The sequence below is a fragment of the Nematocida minor genome (genome assembly GCF_024244105.1).
Source record: "Nematocida minor strain JUm1510 chromosome Unknown 7908, whole genome shotgun sequence".
Classification (NCBI taxonomy): domain Eukaryota; kingdom Fungi; phylum Microsporidia; genus Nematocida; species Nematocida minor.
Window position 1 is genome coordinate 93,115 of NW_026250398.1, and position 20,465 is coordinate 113,579.

General features: G+C 43.1%; 14 protein-coding genes across 14 annotated transcripts; 5 read left to right on the forward strand and 9 right to left on the reverse strand.

Annotated features, from left to right (window-relative positions):
* Window positions 1–122: 122 nt before the first annotated feature.
* NEMIN01_0739 (uncharacterized protein) lies at window positions 123–1,574 on the reverse strand (the record flags this gene model as incomplete). Its single annotated transcript, XM_051476681.1, has 1 exon — window positions 123–1,574. The coding sequence occupies one exon, from the start codon at window positions 1,572–1,574 to the stop codon at window positions 123–125; it is 1,452 nt and encodes a 483-aa protein (XP_051332641.1).
* Window positions 1,575–1,601: 27 nt separating this feature from the next.
* NEMIN01_0740 (diphthamide biosynthesis protein 2) lies at window positions 1,602–2,888 on the forward strand (the record flags this gene model as incomplete). Its single annotated transcript, XM_051476682.1, has 1 exon — window positions 1,602–2,888. One exon carries the CDS (start codon window positions 1,602–1,604, stop codon window positions 2,886–2,888), a length of 1,287 nt encoding a protein of 428 aa, XP_051332642.1.
* A 371-nt stretch (window positions 2,889–3,259) lies between these two features.
* On the reverse strand, window positions 3,260–5,272 carry NEMIN01_0741 (DNA replication licensing factor MCM5; the record flags this gene model as incomplete). The annotated part of the gene is made up of 1 exon (XM_051476683.1): window positions 3,260–5,272. The coding sequence occupies one exon, from the start codon at window positions 5,270–5,272 to the stop codon at window positions 3,260–3,262; it is 2,013 nt and encodes a 670-aa protein (XP_051332643.1).
* Window positions 5,273–5,494: 222 nt separating this feature from the next.
* NEMIN01_0742 (structural maintenance of chromosome 1) lies at window positions 5,495–8,512 on the reverse strand (the record flags this gene model as incomplete). Its single annotated transcript, XM_051476684.1, has 1 exon — window positions 5,495–8,512. The coding sequence occupies one exon, from the start codon at window positions 8,510–8,512 to the stop codon at window positions 5,495–5,497; it is 3,018 nt and encodes a 1,005-aa protein (XP_051332644.1).
* A 193-nt stretch (window positions 8,513–8,705) lies between these two features.
* NEMIN01_0743 (uncharacterized protein) lies at window positions 8,706–9,197 on the reverse strand (the record flags this gene model as incomplete). The annotated part of the gene is made up of 1 exon (XM_051476685.1): window positions 8,706–9,197. One exon carries the CDS (start codon window positions 9,195–9,197, stop codon window positions 8,706–8,708), a length of 492 nt encoding a protein of 163 aa, XP_051332645.1.
* A 100-nt stretch (window positions 9,198–9,297) lies between these two features.
* On the reverse strand, window positions 9,298–10,692 carry NEMIN01_0744 (uncharacterized protein; the record flags this gene model as incomplete). The annotated part of the gene is made up of 1 exon (XM_051476686.1): window positions 9,298–10,692. One exon carries the CDS (start codon window positions 10,690–10,692, stop codon window positions 9,298–9,300), a length of 1,395 nt encoding a protein of 464 aa, XP_051332646.1.
* A 467-nt stretch (window positions 10,693–11,159) lies between these two features.
* On the reverse strand, window positions 11,160–12,083 carry NEMIN01_0745 (17beta-estradiol 17-dehydrogenase / very-long-chain 3-oxoacyl-CoA reductase; the record flags this gene model as incomplete). Its single annotated transcript, XM_051476687.1, has 1 exon — window positions 11,160–12,083. The coding sequence occupies one exon, from the start codon at window positions 12,081–12,083 to the stop codon at window positions 11,160–11,162; it is 924 nt and encodes a 307-aa protein (XP_051332647.1).
* A 382-nt stretch (window positions 12,084–12,465) lies between these two features.
* Window positions 12,466–13,434, reverse strand: NEMIN01_0746 (guanine nucleotide-binding protein subunit beta-2-like 1 protein; the record flags this gene model as incomplete). The annotated part of the gene is made up of 1 exon (XM_051476688.1): window positions 12,466–13,434. The coding sequence occupies one exon, from the start codon at window positions 13,432–13,434 to the stop codon at window positions 12,466–12,468; it is 969 nt and encodes a 322-aa protein (XP_051332648.1).
* A 293-nt stretch (window positions 13,435–13,727) lies between these two features.
* Window positions 13,728–16,361, reverse strand: NEMIN01_0747 (coatomer subunit beta; the record flags this gene model as incomplete). The annotated part of the gene is made up of 1 exon (XM_051476689.1): window positions 13,728–16,361. The coding sequence occupies one exon, from the start codon at window positions 16,359–16,361 to the stop codon at window positions 13,728–13,730; it is 2,634 nt and encodes an 877-aa protein (XP_051332649.1).
* Window positions 16,362–16,410: 49 nt separating this feature from the next.
* On the forward strand, window positions 16,411–17,088 carry NEMIN01_0748 (ribonuclease P/MRP protein subunit RPP1; the record flags this gene model as incomplete). Its single annotated transcript, XM_051476690.1, has 1 exon — window positions 16,411–17,088. The coding sequence occupies one exon, from the start codon at window positions 16,411–16,413 to the stop codon at window positions 17,086–17,088; it is 678 nt and encodes a 225-aa protein (XP_051332650.1).
* Window positions 17,089–17,391: 303 nt separating this feature from the next.
* NEMIN01_0749 (uncharacterized protein) lies at window positions 17,392–17,691 on the forward strand (the record flags this gene model as incomplete). Its single annotated transcript, XM_051476691.1, has 1 exon — window positions 17,392–17,691. One exon carries the CDS (start codon window positions 17,392–17,394, stop codon window positions 17,689–17,691), a length of 300 nt encoding a protein of 99 aa, XP_051332651.1.
* A 562-nt stretch (window positions 17,692–18,253) lies between these two features.
* Window positions 18,254–18,994, forward strand: NEMIN01_0750 (uncharacterized protein; the record flags this gene model as incomplete). The annotated part of the gene is made up of 1 exon (XM_051476692.1): window positions 18,254–18,994. The coding sequence occupies one exon, from the start codon at window positions 18,254–18,256 to the stop codon at window positions 18,992–18,994; it is 741 nt and encodes a 246-aa protein (XP_051332652.1).
* An 85-nt stretch (window positions 18,995–19,079) lies between these two features.
* Window positions 19,080–19,457, forward strand: NEMIN01_0751 (uncharacterized protein; the record flags this gene model as incomplete). The annotated part of the gene is made up of 1 exon (XM_051476693.1): window positions 19,080–19,457. The coding sequence occupies one exon, from the start codon at window positions 19,080–19,082 to the stop codon at window positions 19,455–19,457; it is 378 nt and encodes a 125-aa protein (XP_051332653.1).
* Window positions 19,449–20,432, reverse strand: NEMIN01_0752 (uncharacterized protein; the record flags this gene model as incomplete). Its single annotated transcript, XM_051476694.1, has 1 exon — window positions 19,449–20,432. The coding sequence occupies one exon, from the start codon at window positions 20,430–20,432 to the stop codon at window positions 19,449–19,451; it is 984 nt and encodes a 327-aa protein (XP_051332654.1).
* Between the last annotated feature and the right edge of the window lie 33 nt (window positions 20,433–20,465).

Sequence of the window (20,465 nt, forward strand, 5' to 3'; positions counted from 1 at the left end):
AAAAAATTTAATCGTTTGCTTAATTCAATTGTACTTGCATCCAGTGCACAGACAGTCTATCTCCATAGTTCTCTGTCTACAGCTGCAGGTAGATAAGAGAAACTGTCTCCACAGCTCTTGCACTATCTTTGGGTGTTTTTAGCTATCTTTACATCAACTGTCCCGTTCTCTTCCTTTATTTTGAATAGCTTGTCCTTAGTATTGTACACCACAGAGTCATTTATTATGTACTTCTGCACCTGCCCGCTGCTCACAATCATTTCTAGCGGTGACTCTTTGCATTCTAGCAATAAGCCTGCTGACTCTTCCTTAAAAACTCCTGCAAAGTGGAGAGAGATCGTCTCGTTATTCCTTCCAACACGATGTATGTTCTCTGTGTTGCATATTTTTATACTGTGCATCGCATTCTCTGATATATCCTCGTATGCATCGGTGTGAATCTGTGCTACTTCTGTGCTGCCATTGTGCAAGTCTGTTCTGCTTTGTCTTGCAGATGTAAATACCTTTGATGTCCAGCCCAGAGAGAGTGCGTCATTCAAGTCGCCCATAAACCGAACCGAGTAGTCATCTAGGTGCAGTGCAGGCATGCCTCTAAAGAACAGCCCATAGAAAGAAAAGTCGCACAAAATAACGGTTTTTTCCTTTTTCAGAACTCTAAGAATCTTGGCAAGACTGAGAGGCTTCAACCGCGCAGTGGAGAACAGAGTTGAGATTATGGTGGGATCAGAGACAAACCTATTTGAGAATAGGTCTTTCTTGATTTCGTAGAACTGCATCGTCTTTTTAAACCCCGGATGAGAAACCAGCACATTCCTGTCTTTAATGAGACTCAGTATGTGCAAAGCCATCTCCACCGAGTGGCTGAGTATGTCCATGGTAATTGCAAATGAATCTGTGCTGCTCGCCATTTTGGAAATATCTTTTGTCAGTTGCTGAATATCAGGCTTATCTTTGCTCACAAATCTATTCACAATGAGAGGCACAGCTGTATTCTGCGGCTTCACCTCCTGCGACAAAGAGCATCCTCCAGGCACTCCATACATGTACGCACATATTTTATCCCTTCCCTGAGCCATTAGATACATAACCCACCCCAAAGACACGCCTCCCGGCTGCGGTATAATGGACATGTACGTAAAAGGAACAATTTGGTTGAATTTGACAAGTCTGATTCTTCTGGCAATTTTTTTGTACTGCGAGATCTCCACTATTCTCGTGTGCGGCTGTGCTGTTCTTTTTTTTCTGCTGACTAAGCCCAGTGAGAGATAGTACTTAAGCCTCTCCTTCAGCTGCACATATATTGCATCTGTGAGGTAGATGGGAATGTTGCTCTCCACAAAAAAAACCGATAAAGACACACTATTAGAAAGAAATATTCCAGAAACATTTGCAGGGTACTCTCTGAGCACTTCAATTTCGATGTGCCCCCTGTCCACGATGTCTCCTATGCCTATATCAGAGTCCATCAGAACGGAAGGCGGGTCAAATAAAAGAGAAGTGTTTTCATTTTCCACGAGGTATCCGCTGCTGCTATCCTGCGCGCTGTGGCAAATGGAGAGTCTTTTGACTTTCATATATTAAAAAATTTCACTTTCGTTAGCATGAAGTATTTTGTCTCAAAAGAAGTTAAATTGGTGACAAAAGAAGAAATCTTTAACGGGGCGTGCACAAAAGATGGAGAAAAGGCGGGAATACAGGTGGCAAAGAATAGCTTTGAATCGGGGAAGGAGATCAGCGATATCTTGCAGAAGAATGGCACTCACTCGCACATACTGGCAGACTCGGATAGATGCTGCATTGACTGGGTGGCTGTCTCGCACGCACAGCCAGACTTCATAATAAAGCGCTCTTTCTCCTGCCCCCTGCTGAACACCACAAGAAGCAGAAAGATAGCACACACGTATCCTGTATATCAGTACATTCCAGAGCCAACTCTTCAGCTTAATAGCACAGAGAGCACTAATCAGTGCTCTAGCAGTACTACAGATGCTCTAAGTAGCTGTACTGTATATTTAGCCGTAGATGTACTATATACAAGCCAGTACGCAGAAATAAAAGAGCATCTTGAGAGCATCACACAGACTGCCATAAAAGACTGGAGCTACCAAGAGAAAGTAGAAGAGAACCATGCAATCTTAGTTCTCTCGGATAATGAAGGATTTATATCGTATTTTACAGAAAACTACAGCTGCATACTGCTTGGAAGAGAAACTCTGCAGAGCAGAGACAAGACCATGAAGCAAATAGAAAATGAAGTGTGCATGGAACAGAAAAGAGCAAAAATGCTGATATCAAAGATGGCTCTCGCTGACACTTTGAAGCGTGCTGAGCGGATAGGCGTGGTTTTTACGTCAGCTGATCACATGGATCTTATCGATGTGATATCGAAGTATCTTGACATGAACAACAAAAAGTTCTACCAGTTCTACATCAACGGGCTGAAGCCAAACAAGCTCGGCAACTTTGTAGGCATAGATGCATTTGTCGTAATACAGTGCCCGTTCTCCAGTTTTAGATTTGAAGAGAACATTATAGCGCTGAGACCGTACGATCTACTGCTGGCCTTTAGAAGCGAGTGGAGCGGCGAATACTCCACAAACTTGGAAGTAGCAATGGAGGAAATCACAAAAGAAATTGCAAAGGAGCAGAATAAAGAAGAGCTGGGAGAAGAGCAGACAAGCATGCTCCAGATAAAAAGCAGCATAAACACGCTGAGACTCGCAAAGAACGAAGTGTGCACTCGAGAGCAGGCACAGAGATACTTCCAAACGGGAGAATACATGAAAAGCGTATCAGGAATAATGATAGAAGAAAATGTAAAAGAGAATGCAAACGATGAACTCGTGCAGGGCTATTCAGGGATTCCCACAGAGTACACAAAGAAGTAGAGCAAGATATTGTGGTGTTAAACATGAATAAAGACCATCATCTCAATGCACAGACTGCTTTTCATCAATGTTTATATATCCTCACTTTATTGCAATAAATGCCAAAAATCAGAATATTGCCAACTAAAATAAACCCCAGATAAAATTTATTAGAATTATTGTATATAACCCAAGAAACAAAAATGAAAAATGTGTAATTTATTTCGGTACATCTTTACTTTTATACACCAATTGCTAGATCATGAGAATAAAAATAATTGCACTCTATGAAAAGAACAAATAGTAGAGGAATGAGTGTAGAAGAGTGATAGAAGCTAGTTTATTGGAATGGCATAATATATAAGAGCATGTGCACTGTTACACAGGAGCACTCAGGGCATTCTGAGTATTGACTTTCCTCCACTAGTTACACACAGCTTTTCTTTTCGTATGAGGCCGTCTAGACACCTTATTACAACGCCTTCACTGTAGTTTTTACATAGCTCTTTTATCAGCAGTCTGTACGGCTTGGATATTCCAATTGGCAGACTGTTCTTTATCGCTACCTCGACCTGTGTGAACTCTTTTATCCACTCCTGTCTGGGCATTCCTTCCACATAGTGCCCCATTGTCACTGCTTTCATCGTGCTTTCTGTGAACAGTCTTATGGCTTCTTCAATGTGCTCTGGTGTCACCACGCTTTCGAGCTCCATTCTTGCCAAAGATTCGCTTATTCTTGCAATGGCTTCCAGCTGTCGTACGGTGATGGGAATGCTTCCTTTTCCTGACTCTCGAGAGGCTCTTGCTGTTTTTCTTGTTTGGATGTAGAATGCCTGCAGTCTCTGCGCTGCCTCTTCGTCGATCATTGGGTTGATTGTCTTTGCGTACTCTGCATAGTCTCTCAGCTCCTCAATTGATATCTGCTCTTCTGATCCGTTGCTCTGCTCTCTGGCCTCCTCTGACGCATTAATAAACCTGCTTATCACGTGCTCTGCAATTACCTTATCTGTTTTCATCGTATCTTTGATCACAAATATCAGGTCAAACCTTGACAAAATAGTTACACCAAAGTCAATGTTCTCTCCAGGCGCCTTATTCTCGTCGTATCGGCCGAATATTGGATTTGCAGCTGCAACAACAGCACACCGCGAGTTAAGAGAGGTGACTATGCCGGCTTTTGAGATAGATATCGTCTGCTGCTCCATGGCCTCGTGGATAGCCACTCTGTCTTTCTCCTGCATCTTATCAAATTCATCAATGCAGCACAGTCCGCCATCTGCAAGAACTAAAGCACCACCCTCCAAATAAAAGTTTCCGTGCTTATCTTTGCACACAGTGGCAGTTAGACCAGCTGCACTGGCTCCTTTTCCGCTCGTGTATACGCCGCGGGTAGAGACACCTGATAGAAACTTAAGCAGCTGACTCTTTGCTATTCCAGGGTCTCCCAGGAGAAGCACATTGATGTCTCCTCTGATGCGGATGCCATCCTCAAACTTTCTCTGCACGCCTCCAAAGAGCGCACACGCCAGTGCAAGTTTTACGTCTTTGTGTCCAAATACCTCAGGTGATATGCTGTTAATTATCACTGATCGAGACAAACTAGTGAACTTTTTTGGGACATTTCTTGTGATTCTTTGTGCAGACAGTATTCCTATGTGCTCTTTGTTCACAGACATGCCCATAGCCCTGATAAACGGTACATTCATCTTTCCACTCCCCACTGAGTACACGCCTGTTATTGTCACTGATGCCCCTGGGATCACTCGGTCTACGAGCCCATCAGCTGCGCATATCATCAAGTGCCGTGCTATTTCTCCTGTTGGCAGATCATCAAATGTCTCCTGGACTTTTATGTACTGGATGTCCTGCAGCATGCTTTTCTCTGGCGATGCAATGAAGGTGTCTACACCGCTGCACGATTCGCACTTTCTGGGAAGCACTTCGTTCACTAGCTTTGTGTTAAGACACGTTTTGCAAAAGACGTAGAGAACGGTGGGCTTGGAGCACACGGTAGAAACAGATAGAACTATTCCCCTGACAGTTGATATCTTATTTATATGGGCAGCATCTAGCTTTCTTATTGGCGTAACCGTAGACTGCGACACTATTTCAATGTACCTTTCTTTCTTCCCTGGCTCGTTTATGGCTGTTCTGAATATTTCCAAATAATGGAGAGGCCTGCTCATCACGCTCTCAAAGAGCTTTGCGTCAAACATGCTCATGTGCTCTACTATAACTCTGAGCAGCTTTTCGTTCCTTGCAAGCTCTTCCCTGTATATGTACTCTGTTCCTATTCTAAATGTCTCAATGAAGGAGCAGAAGAGCCCCTTTATTTGGTCGTCTGATAGATGGCTCTCGTCGTTTGCTAGTCCTATTTCGTACGGTCTTTCCCTGCTGTAGTTCATTTATTTCTTTTTTCAATATTTCAATTATTTTTTATTGCAGCAGAGCAGCCATTTGGTCCTGCATATTTTTGTGCTCTGCATTAGTTCTGCAATTATAGAAGATCCTCCAAGTTTACGGTGTGATTCTACTGGTTTAATCTCTTGTGCAGACTAATGACAAAACTATGAAGAAAAACATAAGTGTAACTTTTGAACTTATAGACAGTTTAGTTCTTTATTTAACTACAGCTTAAGAGTAAATATCTGCGAGTGGCCCTTGGGAGGCTTTGCTACTCCAATGAGAGTATCTGCTGTTTCAAATAGCTCCAGCCTGTGTGTTACAGCAATGAACTGGGCGTTGATCTCCTGGAGTGACTCTCTTAGGGAAGATATCTTGTCTTTGTCCAGAGCTGCATCCAGCTCATCAAAGATGTAGAATAAAGACGGGTAGAGGGCATCTATTGACAGCAGCAGAGAAATTGCAACCATTGTTTTCTCACCGCCTGACAGATACTTAGCCTCTCTGAATGTTTTTCCAGTTGGCATCACGAATATCTGCGTGCCTGCAAGATACGGCTCTAGGGGATTTTCTAGGCCTAAGTGCGCTCTTACATGTCCTGACGGATTGTCTGTTAGCCGCGCGTAGTGTTTGTTTATCAGGGCATTTATCTTGTCAAATATTCCCAGGAAGAGACTAGCCCTTTCTTTTTTTATTTTCTGGAACTGTCTAACAACTTCATTCAAGATATTTTTCCTTTCTTCAGCTTCTTTCTCTAGCTGTACGTACAGCTGGTGTGTTTCCACCACCGATCCCTTCTGAGATAGGAATTTAGACACTGCGCCTATCTCTCTTTCAAGTTTATCAAGATCATCTTCCGCTGTATTGGTTGGTGCTTCTGAGATAGTCTCTTCAGTCAGTCCTTCCTCTGCCATGTACTGCTCTATCTCTTCGATTTCATCGTCTAGCAGCACTATCTGCTCTTTGATTACTTTTGTTTCTATTTCCAGAGATGGCTCCAGTTTCTTTGATAGCTCCAAAAGAGCGTCTTCTAGCGCTTTTATTTCTTCGTCTAGCTCAGCGGTGCTCTCTTTCTCAGACTCTACCTCTGTTTCTCCTCTCTCCTTTGGAATGCTCTCCTGAAGGTTCTGCAGCTGGGCCGTAAGATCTTCCAGCCTGTTTTTCCAAGAAACTTCTTTTCTTTTTATTTGCAGCAGCTTTCTATCAGATGACGATGAGTCCACTATTCCCTGGTCTTTAGCCTGTTTTACTATCTCCATGGGAAGTCCTGCATTTTCTGCTATCTTCTCCACCTGCTCTTTTATGTCGCTCTCCGCCTCTTCCAGCTCTTTCTGCGCATCCTCCAGCCTTTTTTCCATCTCCACTACTTTGCTTGACTTTTTGTATGTAATGCTCGTCCTTTCATTCGATGCAACAGTTCTCTGATTTTCTATTTTTATCTCTTCCAATATTCTATCTCTTCTGTTCTCTAGCTCTCTTATCTCCTGGGCATCATTCTGCATCGATATCTTTCGTACCATTCCATCTTTTGAAATAACTATCCCGTCAAGAGTGACCACTTTTTCTTTTGTATATTCAGGCGATCCTTCTCCCAAATAGATCAGAGCATTGCCGCATGCATACGAAATTATCTTCTCACTCTCACCCTGTACTTCTCGAGATAATTGAATGACATCTCTGCACCGTATATACCCAGATGGAACATCGCTATTTCTTCCAGCTGATGGATTGTTTTCATCGCCTATATCCTTGCTATTGTATCCTATGTTCAGTCTGTTCAATGGCAGAATAGTCACCCTTCCTGCTCCAGACTGCGAAAGGCCGTTGAGAATTGGAAGCACGTGTTTCTCCTGTTCTATAATAATCGTATTTCTTTTCGCGTAGAGAAGTGCATGTATTGCACTGCTGTATTTCTGATCTGCAGCTGATATGAGATCAGTCACTCGCCCAATAACCTGCGGAATGGTTGATTTAATTCTGTTTATGAGATAGCCCAGCCGAGAACTGTACTCAGCTTCTTTTACTCGCGATACTCTGCTGGAAAGGGCCTTAAGACTCTCCAAAAGCGACTGATTCAACTGCGATAGCCGTGTGTTGCTATTCTCCTCTTCTGCTTCCATCTCTTTTTCCTCTCTTTCCTGCTGCTCTGTCTCTTTTATCTCTCTTTTTAGCTCATTCACTGCTAGTCTCAGCTGTAAAATGCTCTTTGAGTCTTCTATTCTTTGAATCTGTGTGAGTGTTCGGATGAGAATTTCTCTCTGATAGTGTTCATTCCATGCAGGATGGCTCTTCGATAGACTCTCAGCTTTACTAATCGCCCAAGCGCAGTCATCTATCTGTGCCTGTGCTTCAGATATCTTCTCCTGCAGCTTCATTTCTTCTTCATGCAGGCTTTCTATGTCCCGAGCTTCTTGCTCTTTTTTTCTCATTTTTATGTCCTGCTGCTGTTTCGCTCCTGCTCTGGCTGCTCTAGCTTTTATAAGCGAAGTTTGAATGTCTGCCATCTCCTTGTGAATTTTTTGTGATGTGCTGCCTTCTGTTTTCTCTTCTATTGCAGCTAGTCTATCCTGCAGATCTCTTTTTGCGTCTCTGATAAGAATTCTTCTTTTTTTTATTTTTGAGCTTGCGAGTATCCTTCTACGAGATATAAGTGATCTGTGCTTGGTTTGCATCGATACTACCTGCTCGTACTCCTTTGCTGATGTTTCTGCTGTTCTCTTTCTTTCCACTATCTCATGGTACTCTTTTGTCAGAGTGTCTTTCTGCTGCTTCAGGTCTTTATACTCGCTTTTAAGCAGAGATGACCCTGATATTTTATCTATGAATTTGGTGAGATCTTTTGGCGATTTAATCAAAGACTCGTTTTGCGAAATAAGGAAGTTCCTGTGGACAGTGGAGATATTCTGTGATTCAAGATACGCGTAGTAGTCAGACTGCGAGACCTTCGTTTCCTCAATATAGAAAAAGGATGCTTCATTCACCAGCTCTCTTTTTATTCTTGTAACCACCCCGCTTTTCTCCCTAAAAGACAGCTCTACTGCTGTGGGCGGTGGGCTATCTCTGGCAGGAAGGGTTCCTCTGATTTCCGAAGGGCTTGCTCCGAGTACAAATAGAAGGGCATCCACTAAGTTACTTTTTCCTGCTCCGTTCGGGCCTACTATGCAAGTAAACGGCGAGAAGGGAATGCATTCTGCTTTTGAGTATGTCTTGAAAGAAAGTATCTTCAAATTAACAATGGACATTAAAAATGGAAAAGAGAAAATAGAAAATATTTATTCTCTCATATACAGAAGCAAATCCTAAAACAAAAAGAAAAATAAAATTCATCCGTAAATAATTTAAATTAGCTGAGTATGTGCACCGTACACTTTTATTTACTTAGATAAAACATTTTAGCATACGATATCCCTCCACTGTCTATTGGCTTGCACGCTATTATTCGCTCTTCTGTTTGAGTTTGATCCTTTGGTAGAGCGCCTCTGTGTCTTCTTTTGAGGGCGTGCACGAAATTGTAGTTTTTTCTGCGGAGGCAGAGGAGGACTTACCAGGCCTCTCTATGTTGGACTTGTCTATCTTTGAAAATCTCCCTAGCTCAGCTTCTATTGTAATTTTATCCATGGCCAACTCTTCTTTTGCGTTTTTCAAATGCTCCCACATCGTATTGCTTATCATTCTGGCGTAGAACAGAGAGTATAGCACCTTGCACTCTGTTTCTATTTCTTCTTCTTTTTCAATAAGATACGTACTAGCCTTGATAAGTATCTTGTACTGCTCCAATGGCGAGATATCTGATGACAGCTCAAGGTACTCTTTCAGATACTTGTTGTCGTACAGAGGCTTTATGCTTTCTTCGGTCTTTCTTCCTCTGCGGATGTAGAAAGATATACACAACGGGATAAGAATGCCAAGTGCAATGAAAGCTAGCATGAAAATATAAAAAATAATATTAATTAAATGCTACGTATCCATTTATTAAACAGATTAGATTAAATGTCCACGGACACCTTTGCAGAGTTTCAAAGAACTCTTATACTGGGGTAAGCAGTATCTCTATCGCTCTAGCGCGAAGAAGAGTCTCGCAGTCAAACCCAGGGACAATGGAGGTGATGATGGTCTGGGCTTCTTTGTAATCACCAAGCCGCAGTAAAATAAACGCACGGGCTATTTCCATTTTTGGATCTTGTGATTTGAGAAGAAGGAGGTTGTCTCCTATGGGGAGAAGGTTCTTTTTGAAGACCTCGAAGAACTTTCTTTCTTTCATTTTCTTTTCAAAGCACAGACAAAATATCTCGAGAATCACTTCAGTTTCTGCGCTGCTCCATATTGTCTTGTTAGAGTACGCCAACTCAAGAAGATCCATTGCCGTGTTGAAGTCTCTCTCTGCAAATGCCCTGTGCCCCAGCTCTTCAGTTGCCCTGAAGAAACACACATTCACTGAGTGTCCTTCTTCTTCCTGGTCTTGTTTTTCAGTTTCCATTGCCCTGTACAGCGCAAGTGCCTCAGTGAAGGGAAGACTTCGCAGCTTTTTAACCATGGAAAAGTGCTCATGTTTATGCAGTGCAGAGTTTTTGTCCGGCTCTTCTTCTTTTTTTTGCAGCTCACTCTTTACATCAGCATTTTCTCTTAAAAAAAGATCGATCTCCAAAACCCCCTCCTCTGGCACAGTTGTAATGTCCTTGAGCGATTCAGCTATCTCCACCAGATCCAAATACTCGGCATCCCAGGCTGTCTTATTCCTATCGAGTATCTGCATGTGTTTTAAAAGCTTTCTAACGTACTTTCCTATTCTGGTTTTTAGGAGGTCTTCTTCCTCTTTTGTGTGTATAAGAGAGCTTTCTCTTTTCATTCTGCTGATTATGTCAGAGTAGTATCCCTGCACGTTCTCCTCAAGCATGCAGCTGATCAGATACAAATTGATTCTGTGTTTTTCTGTTTCTGAGAGATCCTCTATCTTTTCTATTTCTAGCAGCGTTTCTCTTCTTTTCTCCAGATTTTCAATCAAGTATGTTTTAGTTATTTCTTCCAGATACTTCCTCTTCTCTTTTTTCTCTTCGACCAAGTTAAGCACTACTTCTGTCTCCTGGTACTTCTCCAAAAACTTGCTTTTCTTTTGTTTAAAGATGGCGGGCGTGTCTTTCTTTTCTTCTACCTCAGCAATAAAATCAAGAAGAATCTGCGGAAGGCCTTTCTTCGTGAAGTGTGCTGAGTACTTTGTGAGTTTTTTGAAGAACTGCTCAACGTCCTTTGCCTTTTTAAACGTCGTTTCGTTGCATATTTTTGCTATTTCTTCGTCCTTCTTTTCTTTATTTGAAACAGCGGGCTTATCTTCCTCGCTTTCGTTGTCGAAGTCCAGGCGGGCTGCAATTGCCGACGATACTTTCTTCTGCGGAGCATCCTCCAACTCGTCGAAGAACTTTGACATTATAAAAAAAGAGAGAAGAAACAAAATATGAACGACAGAAAATAATTTACGCTCTCAGAACAAACAGAAAAAGACTCAGCCACTGGAGAACAGCCCAAGCCGCTCAGTAAAGAGTATCTACCAATGAGTGTACACAATAAAATCAAAAGACAGATAAACAGTTTAATTTTACTTTGTTAATTTACTTTTTCTTTTCCTGTACACTAAATTATTTCTGCAGAGCCAACAGCAGCTCTAATAAACACTTTAAATTTAAATTTTATTTACCAATAGCTAAGTTTACAGTTTGTAAATTATTTAGTATAGTCTCTGATAGAACAGCAAAAGATGGAGATGATCAAATGAAAATAAAAGAGAGAACAAATCAAACAAACTGTATTTATTTATGCAGTCAAGCACACCAATAGCTCATACCATAGCAGATGCAGAGCAAAAGATCGAATGCAGCACAGTAGCATAGCACTTTCCTATTCTGTTTTTCTGCTGGATCTTTGCTTTCTCGCCCGCATGCCTCTCCCCACCTTATCTAGTGCTAACCCAATGATTCTTCTTGGAATCAGAGCAGTGAGCAGACTAAGTAAATAGTGCGGGAAGTACGGGTATGTAATGGAGGCAGAGCCAAAAGAGTGGATGCATGCTTTTCCATACGCATCAGATGATGGAGTGAAGATGTTAGGGCGTTTTGCACCTGAGAGCTTCGAGCACACAAGGCCTGTCATTAAAAGCTCAAAGTGGTATCTTGGTATTTCCGTTGACATGGACTCTGACCACACCTGCAGAAAAGCTTTTGTTCCAGCGTACACCTGCTGAAACGGGCTGGGCATAGACCCGAGCATAGACCCAGTTGACAGCACGTACTTTTTCTCAGAGGGGAACGCATCCCATGCAAGATACTCCCGAGTGATTTTGAGCGTATTGATGATGTTCACTTTGATTATTCTATCGATGTCATTCTGAGTGTGCTCCATGAAGGCCGTGGGCTTGGATGCATTTACTCCCACATTATTTATCAGAATGTGTGGAGAGTATTTCTTTACCCCAGATAGAACATTGCTGAAGTCGATCTCTTCATTTTCAAAGTCAATCGCAACTATTTCCACTTTGATCTTTGGGCTGAGCTCTTCTTGGAGCTTCTGCAGCTTCTCTGTGCTTCGGCTGATAAGCACAAGGTTTACTCCCTGCGCAGCCAGCTCTCTGGCCATTCCCAGGCCAATTCCATCTGTGCACCCTGTGACGATGCCCCATTTGCCAGCTAGCTTTTTCATAACTATCTTATTGTGCATTCTCCGGTACAAAACCAGGAATATTTCAGCGAACAGAAAAAGACTCAGGTTCCCAAAAGCCAAAAAGATGGCCCCAGTGGCCAGGCATCTGATAAAACACCCAAACATACGAAAAATAAAAATGAATTGTCCACAAGTAAATAATAAATTGAAAATCAAATCACAAAAAATGAGCAGCAAATAGTGGGCAATGCTCTCCTTGAAGTGAATATTTAGTGCAAAGAATAGACACAACAACTCTCGCAGTAGAATGAATATTTCTGCAGAATAGCAATTAGGTAAATAGTTTACACAAACATTCAGCAGAAGTGCAATCCCGGCGAGTGAGCACACAATGAGCAGTGCACTGCATAAAAATAGAAGTATCAGATAACAAGCCAAAGATAAATGCTAAGCAAATTGCAACTAGTGGAAACTCTGTATGTGCAGAGAAGAGCACCAGAATGACAATCAACAGCTATTTCATAACTCGAATGTATTTATTTTGATCTTACTCAATCTCAACCGAGTACTGCCTAATGGTGCCGTCAGAATATCCTGCAATCAGCGTGAATCCATCAATCCAGGTGATGGAGGTGCAGGATCCTTTACAGTCTTCTGGGTTTGGTATCTCCAGGATAACGTCTCTCTCAAGAATGTCCCATATCACGATTGATGTGTCGGTTCCAGCAGCAAGCCAGTAGGCAGAAATAGCAAACCCAAGGCAGTGCACAGAGTCTCCAACGGATATTTCGCACTTGTTGGATCCCTTCTCCTTGAGATCCCACAGGAGCACAGACTTGTCTCTTCCTGCAGTGGCGCAGAGGGAGCCATCAGGGCTGATCACCAAAGCATCGATGATGGATGCATGTCCCTTCATTGTGCTCTCTACTTCTCCGGTTTCTATGTTCCATGCTACGATGGCGCCATCAGTGTATCCGCATATGACTACCTCTGGCTTCTTGGGAACAGCCTTGATCGCTGTGATGGAGGCTGCAGGGTTGTCGCTTCTCTTCAGCTGTTTCTTCAGCTCCAGGTTTGTGTTCCAGATGTTGAGTCCAGGCTGCTTTCCTCCTGTGAAAATGTACTCTGATGATGACTCTGAGTCAGCTGATCCTGTGCTGTGCGTGAGGACGCAGTATGGCTTCTCGTTGTGCGAGACGTGTTTCTTGTTCTCGCTTGAGTTGCTGGGCCACAGTCTCATGATGCTATCAGTGCCCACTGAAATGAGATACTTTCCGTTATTGGCCAAGCTGATTCCACTGACGAATCCGCCGTGGCCTTCGTAGAACTTAGATAGCTTAGCAAGCGTTTCTCCGGTCTCTCCTCTTACAAACTCCCATCCCTTGATGGTTTTGTCTCTGGATGCGGTGTACAGGATTGGCTTTCCGTCCTCCTCTCTTATCTTTATGTCTGTAATTCTTTCGTGGTGTCCACCAAACTCCAATTGTAATTTTGAAGAAGCTACTACACTTGTCATATTTGCAAGGGCGTAAAAAATTTAAAATATTATTTACGTTAATTTATTCAATTACTGCGCTGCTGCCCCACTTTCGCTGCTAGACAGAAGACACACTGTGCACACTGGATGCACTGTGTTTTCTTGTGCAGAAAGTAAGTTGCCGAAGATATCGCATAGCTTGATTTCGAATATTTTCACATTCTTTCTGCCGTTCTATTTTTATTTTTGCATTTAATTTTCGCGCCTTTGCTATCTTCCTGTTCTATTCGGGCTCCAGTGCACAGCTCTGCTGCTGAGCTGAGAAATAACGGCTATGTTGAAAGAGTCTTCATTCTCTTTGAGATGAGCTGGCAAAGAGACTTCACCACCCTGCACTTCTCACCGCGTATTCTGAAGGTGCCTGTGAGCCCCTCCTCTGATCGAATAACTGTGGCATTGATGAATATCTCTGTGCCCTGCGCAGTTGTTGTGTAAATGTTCTTCACAAGTATCTCTGGGGAGGGAGTGTCTGTGCACGCTATCACCTCTCCCTCCTTTGCTCGCGTATCGATGACTGTGCCATTGATTGCCTTAGCCACCGACTTAATCATCTTCTGCGGGGTGAGCACGGGATCAGAGAGGGAAATTGTGTACAGATTCTCCCAAAGGAGAGAGGGCCATCTTTCTTTGAACTCTTCCTTTGCTATCTTCTTGGCCTGCAGCATGTCCGACATATTGAACACAATCTCCAATAAATTCTGTATGAAGTAGTTGTCTCTTCCCACTTTTCCTGCTGTGATAACGCCTCCTATGTACCCTGTATCGGACTCTTCCATTATCAGCGTTGTTTCCAGGGTGCACATCATGTGCGGCCGCAGCTTGTCCAGTGCCAGCACACTCATCATTTTAATATTTGGGCTTGTTACAATGTCAAATTCAATATTTTCCAAAAGCATGTCTGTTTGGTTTACCAAAAGAATGTCAAGAGATATCTCCGTGCGCGTGGTTGTTATCTGGCACTCGCAGTAAAGAGGGTCAATTGCGGATGTCAGTTGGAACACGTTCTTAAGCTTGTTCAGAGACAAAGACGGTTTTTCCTTTGCAAACTGCTGCACCGGGCTTATCTGGTCTTTTGAGGATTTCTCGCGTATCAGAGAGAACACAGGCCTTGCGTATATGTCCTGTACTACTCCGCTAGAGCTGTTCGATCTGCTATCGCTGTGCACTTCTTTCTGGGCTTTCTTCTGGCTCTTTTGAAGTTCAAGGGCTTTTTCAATGCTCCCACTGCCCAGAAGGTTGGAGAGCCGCAGGAGAGCAACCTTCGATGATTCGTCTAGGTTAAGAGACTTGTACCCCACTGCATACGCCTTAAGAGCAGTTGACATGATCTCAACGGAAAAAGCCTTTTTTTCTTCCTCTGTGCAGTCTTTTAAGTGTCTGCACATATCCAGGAGAAACGAGGCAATGGGCACTCCCGGGAATATCTTGGAGACATCTTGCTTGCTGCTTTTCAGGCTGGGAATTAGCCCGCTCTCTGACGATGAAAATGCTTTGAATATTTCCTGCACTGCTTTCCTAGATGTTTCCTTATCCGCGTGCTTGGAGAGCAGGCCAAAGACTCTTCTAAGTATCTTTCCGTATTTTATGCAGGGCAGTCTACTGATGATTTGCAGCACGGTTTTGCCTCTCGTATTTCCAATAAGAGCCAAAAAAGCGTCTAAGTACTCAGCTGCTTCTAAGGCGAGCTCGGGAATCTCTATGGAGAGCATAGAAACCACCAGATCTACCAGAGGAGCTGTGTACAGCTTGTATTTGCTAAGAAGCTCCTTAAGAGCCTGCAGGAAAAAGATCTTATCTTGGCTGCCCACAATGTCTCTGAGATCTTTAACGGAGGTGTCAGATATACCCGAGAACAAAAAGGTGTAGAGCTCTCTTGCTTCAACAATTGCAAGTATTTCCATCACGAATTGGAAGATGCTGCGCGCCAGGCGGATGTTTACCTTTGCCACTGCTGGCGTGATCATATGGGCTATTTTTAGGCCCATCCCTTCGAATGCAAACTCTCCGCGCTTCAGTGCGCCCTGGCATGCGCGCACTATCTTTCCCTTGGTCTCTGCATCGAGGTACTCATTGGATATTTCCAGCAGCTTTTCAACGGCTTCCTTGATTACGAGCTCTTTCTTTCCTATTTTTACGAGGAGTATTGCCGATTCCAGCTCTATCGCCCGTGACGAAGATCTTTTGTATATCTCCATAATGCGCTCTGCGTCGTTCATCTTTTCTGCGCTCTTTAGGAAGCACTCCTGCAGGCCGTCGTGTGCGGACTCTTTCAGCTTCTCGTATATTTCATGGATGCTTTCCGCTTCAGCTTCTTCAAGGGTCTTGTACCCCTCTGCCGAGCATATGGGGTCTCTCTCTGTTAGGACTTGTTCTTTCAGAAGAGGAATCACATCGGCAAATATCCCAGAAAGCTCTTTATTTTTCAAAAGACCTCTCAGAGAAACATACACAGCAGTTCGCACAAACGGGTTGGTGTATGTGATGTTTTCAACAAAGGGCTGCTTTAGCACGTCAAAGATTGCTGCGCTCTTCAGCTTTCCAACTGCCCTAATGGCGCGTGCTCTTACGTGCTCGTTCGGATGGTTTAAGTGCCCTCTTATCATGTTGCATATCATAAGTATCTCGTCTCTTATGTTGCCTTCGGAGTCCTCAATGTCGATGTTCTCCAGGTAGAGATAGAAAAGAAGAATCAGCTTCTTATCTTTTGTATTTGGGATAACCATGGTCAGAGTCAAGAGGAGGCTTTCGTGGTTAATTCCCATTCCTGTCTCTTTCACTATCTGCCACAAGGCATCTATTTTATTTTCATCAGAGCCTCGCGTAAGAAGAGCCTTCAGATTGTCTTTACTTCTCATCTCGTGTAGGTCTCGGGAGACGTACAGCATTCGGCTGCAGGTTGTAGACATATAATTTGCAAAAACAGAAGAATATTTATATTTGCAATTATTTTGCACTATGTACACTGATGTACACTATAGTGCAGAACGAACAGAGGGCCCAGAGAGCAGATTTATCTACACGTACAAGACACACGTCAAAGACAAAACAGAAGCAGGAAACAGAGGGAAGGGCATTTCAAAGATAGTGATCCACGGGATTACGCAGCAGACAAGAACAAAAGAAGTGTACGATATTTCCGAGAAGTACGACATATGCGAGCTATTTATTGATTCAATTGACAGCCTGTTCAGATGCGCGCAGTGGCAGATACACTCTATTCAGCTGGATATGACAAAAGAAGCGCCCATCTTCAACAAAGGAGCTATTTCAACGGGCTTTCATGCATCGCTGTACTTCAATGTGAACATGGAGGGGTATCTCCGCCCGCAGACACGAAGGGCGTGGATCTACAACGTAAAAGAGCTTCTGCGGCTCTGTTCTAAGAAATACATTATTGTGTCATTTGGAGAGACTGTGATGGAAGAGCAGGAAGTGCTGGAAATATTTGCAAAGTTTAAAATCAAGAAAAGCGTGGCGACTAAGTTCTACACAACAAACATAGAGAACATGCTGATCCAGGCAGCTACGAAGAAGTTTGCGTTCAAGGGAGTGATCACTCCAATGCAGGAGCAGGAGTCTTCTTTTAAAAAGATGATATATAAGGCAACAAAACCCGTTGCAAACATAAAATAAACATAGACTAAGCTACTCCATCTATTATCTGCACATTTGAGAAGACCGCCTTGCTGTACAAGAGAAATTGCAGGCTACTCTTTTTCTTTGGGCACAGCACACAGTAAAAGTGGCAAATAAAACAGCAAAAATATGCGCTAACCGGGAATCGAACCCGGGTCTTAACCTTGGAAGGGTTGCGTTCTACCATTATACCATTAGCGCACAGGTGCTACCGCTCTTTCTCCTCTCTCTCCTTGCAGACTGGCGGGATATGTGCCCGCCTTTTTGTCCTATATATCGAGCGACTTCTTTTTAGAGAAGATGGGACGAGTGCCATTTGAGGAGAAGACAAACGAGGAGAGAATAACAGAGAGAGAAACAAAGAAGACAAAAAGCGAGAGAGAGGCAGTGTTCGACTACCTAGCCATGGTAAAAGAGCAGACACGAGACTACAACCTAAAATACGACTTGGAGCTGTGCATGGAGACCCTCCAGGGAAAGGAGAACATGGAAGTCAGAGAGCTGAAGGATGCAGTGGTGGAGCTGTCCTCTGAGAACGAGAAGCTTGCTAAGCAGTGCGATGTTCTCCAGATGCAAATACTGAACAGCAGAACCATGTAAGCATAAGAGATACTTATCCATCCAAACTAAATAAACTCATATTATATAATCTGCTGCAGCTCCGTCTTTCTTCTTGCCAATATTTTCATCGTGGAGAGAAACTCAGTTCACTTGCAGCACTGTACCACTCACATCCATCAGATTGCATGCAAAAATTTCATTAGCTTATCCTCCCTTCCCTTTGATCAAGAGTATTCTTATCCAGTAAGACTCCATTGATGCTCCAGCTGTTTAGTCTTTTGTGTTTAAAATTAAATCTGCTTTTAAGTGTCTGTCTTTATTTTTCATTCGATTTTATTTCTCCTTTTACTTTTCTCCTCTGTTTACCAATGGCTGAGTCTCTCTGATCTCTGAACAACAAATAGAAAAAGAAGAGAAACAGCAGTAAATGCAGAGACTGGCCAGCTGATAAGAGAGAAGTTGAGATAAAATATCAATTAATCTTAAAATGCGGATATTTTTGCACTCTGCTGGTTTTGTGTCACATTGCGCCGAATGTGAAACACCGTCTCCATGGCAAGCAATACAAAAACACATTTAACCAAGCTGAGCCATACACTCTATGTGGACAGACTACAAACTTCTTCTTTTTATTATACTCTTCACTGCATCTGCAAAGTCTTCCGTTGTCATCTCCCCAGACTCCAACGAGTACCAGGTGCTTCCCATGGCTGCACTCAAGGAGACGCAGAACGGATGCACAGCACCGACAGGAATTAAGCCAATAGATAGCAGTAAAAAATGGCTGGGAATGGTGCGAAAGGGAGGGTGCCCCATTCTGACGAAATACAACGTGCTAAAGGATCTTGGAGCCTCAGGGATGCTCATACTCGATGGAGACGGCGTGGAGTACACTGCAACTGATCACTTCCACGTGGTCTCCATCGAGATGGCGATGTACGACTCTCTGATGAAGATGTACGAAGAGACCAACAAATACCCCTCAGTGAAGATAGTCCACTCCTACAGGACAAGCATGCCCATTGTGCAGATACTGTACATCATATTCCTTGTGCTCATGATCTTTGTCTTTCCAAGCCTTTTCGAACGGCTCGAAGAGCCCCAGATAAAGCTTGTGAAGCCAAAAGAGCTCTCGACTGTGTCGATTAAAACATACAGCGAGGTGCAGGGGGCAGATAGAAAATACGAGGAGTGCCCCATTTGCTTTGAAAAATTTGACCAGACTGATTTCATTCGTACACTGCAGTGCAAACACTATTACCATGGAAACTGCATCGACCCCTGGCTGCTGAGCAGGAGTTGCAGATGCCCAGTCTGCAACCATGAACTATCTTTTGCATGATCAATCAATTTTATTGGAAAATATAAAATTTTAATTTCTTGATCAAATACAAAAAAACAATTGATCACATTACAATCAGCAGAGGATGATAAAATATAAGAAAGGTGATGACATAACATGTGAGAATTGTAAAACAAATATAACTCCATTGTGGAGGAGGAGCGAGACTGGCAACTATTTGTGCAACGCGTGCGGGCTGTACTTGAAAATACACAAGAAGCACAGGCCAGTGAAGTTCATGAGCAAAGAAATAAAACACAGACAGAGACAGTCTGGCCCAAGGATGCTTCCCGACGGGACAACAGAAGGATACGAGATAGCATACAACGAGATAGGCGTCCAAAATACCGCACACATCAAAGAACACTCCTTCGAAGATTGTCTCGTAATAAACTACTCGGAGGAAGAAATAGACGCGCTCTCTGGGCTGGTTATGCTGACGGGGATGCACGGCTCAGTCTGAAGAAGCGATGACTATTTCTCTGAGGACTCCGCTGTCCTGCGATATAAATGTTCGATCTGAGTGCGATAATCCTTCTCCTTGAATTCTATCCTTACAAAGTGTGTGTAGCGATTCATTAAGTAATAAAACATGGGAAGCTGTGAAGATAATAAATAGAGAATGCACTGAGTATATTTTTAGCACTTGCTCTTTTTCTTTGTGCTCCAGTGGGAGAGCATGGAGGCGTTTTCCAAAATGAGAGACGATCATTGGCTCAATTTGAAAGTCCAGGATAGGGAGCATTCTGCTTTCGTAGATTGGAACAAGACGGGCTGTGCAATTCTCCACTCCTTTTTCCACCGCTGAAGAGATGGAGAGAGCATCACCTGATTTTCTGCTGCACTGCATCTCTACTTTGAGTATTTTTCCAGACTCCATTCCCAGATAGAGAGAGTCTTTCAAGCATTTTATTACTGTGCAGACATCATCTGACGGGATTGCAGCAATAAAAGTTTTATTTCGCCCGTAGTGGCAGAGATCCTTTGAGTTTTCAACTGCAAAAGCACCGTGCGATGTGTGGCAGTGCGGGATGAAGTGGTTTTGCTTGTGCTGCTCTATCCGCAAATTGGAAAGAGTAAAGTATCCCTTTGGAGTAAATATGTATACAGGAGTGTGCTCTTTTCCCAGCAGAGATAAGAGCTGTTCCCAGCCAGATTTACTCTTGCATGCGATCAGAGTGTCTATGGCAAGAGAGTCAGATGGCAAAAAAACTTGGGGTATCTTAAAGATGGAGAGGAGAGTGCTTTCTCTGTCAAGCCACGCGTATATGTAGTGTGCAGTGCATGTGAACAGAATGCCATGGGAGATGCTCAGCCCAATCACTTTGTCGTTATGGTTGTACGATATGCAGTGGGCTATTTCACTGTTCTCGCTTATTTGCATAAAAATATTATTTGCTCTCAATTTCTTGATCTTCGCGCTCTGTCTGTTCTGCATATTCCCTTTTAGGAGCTTTGTGTGGTAATGAGT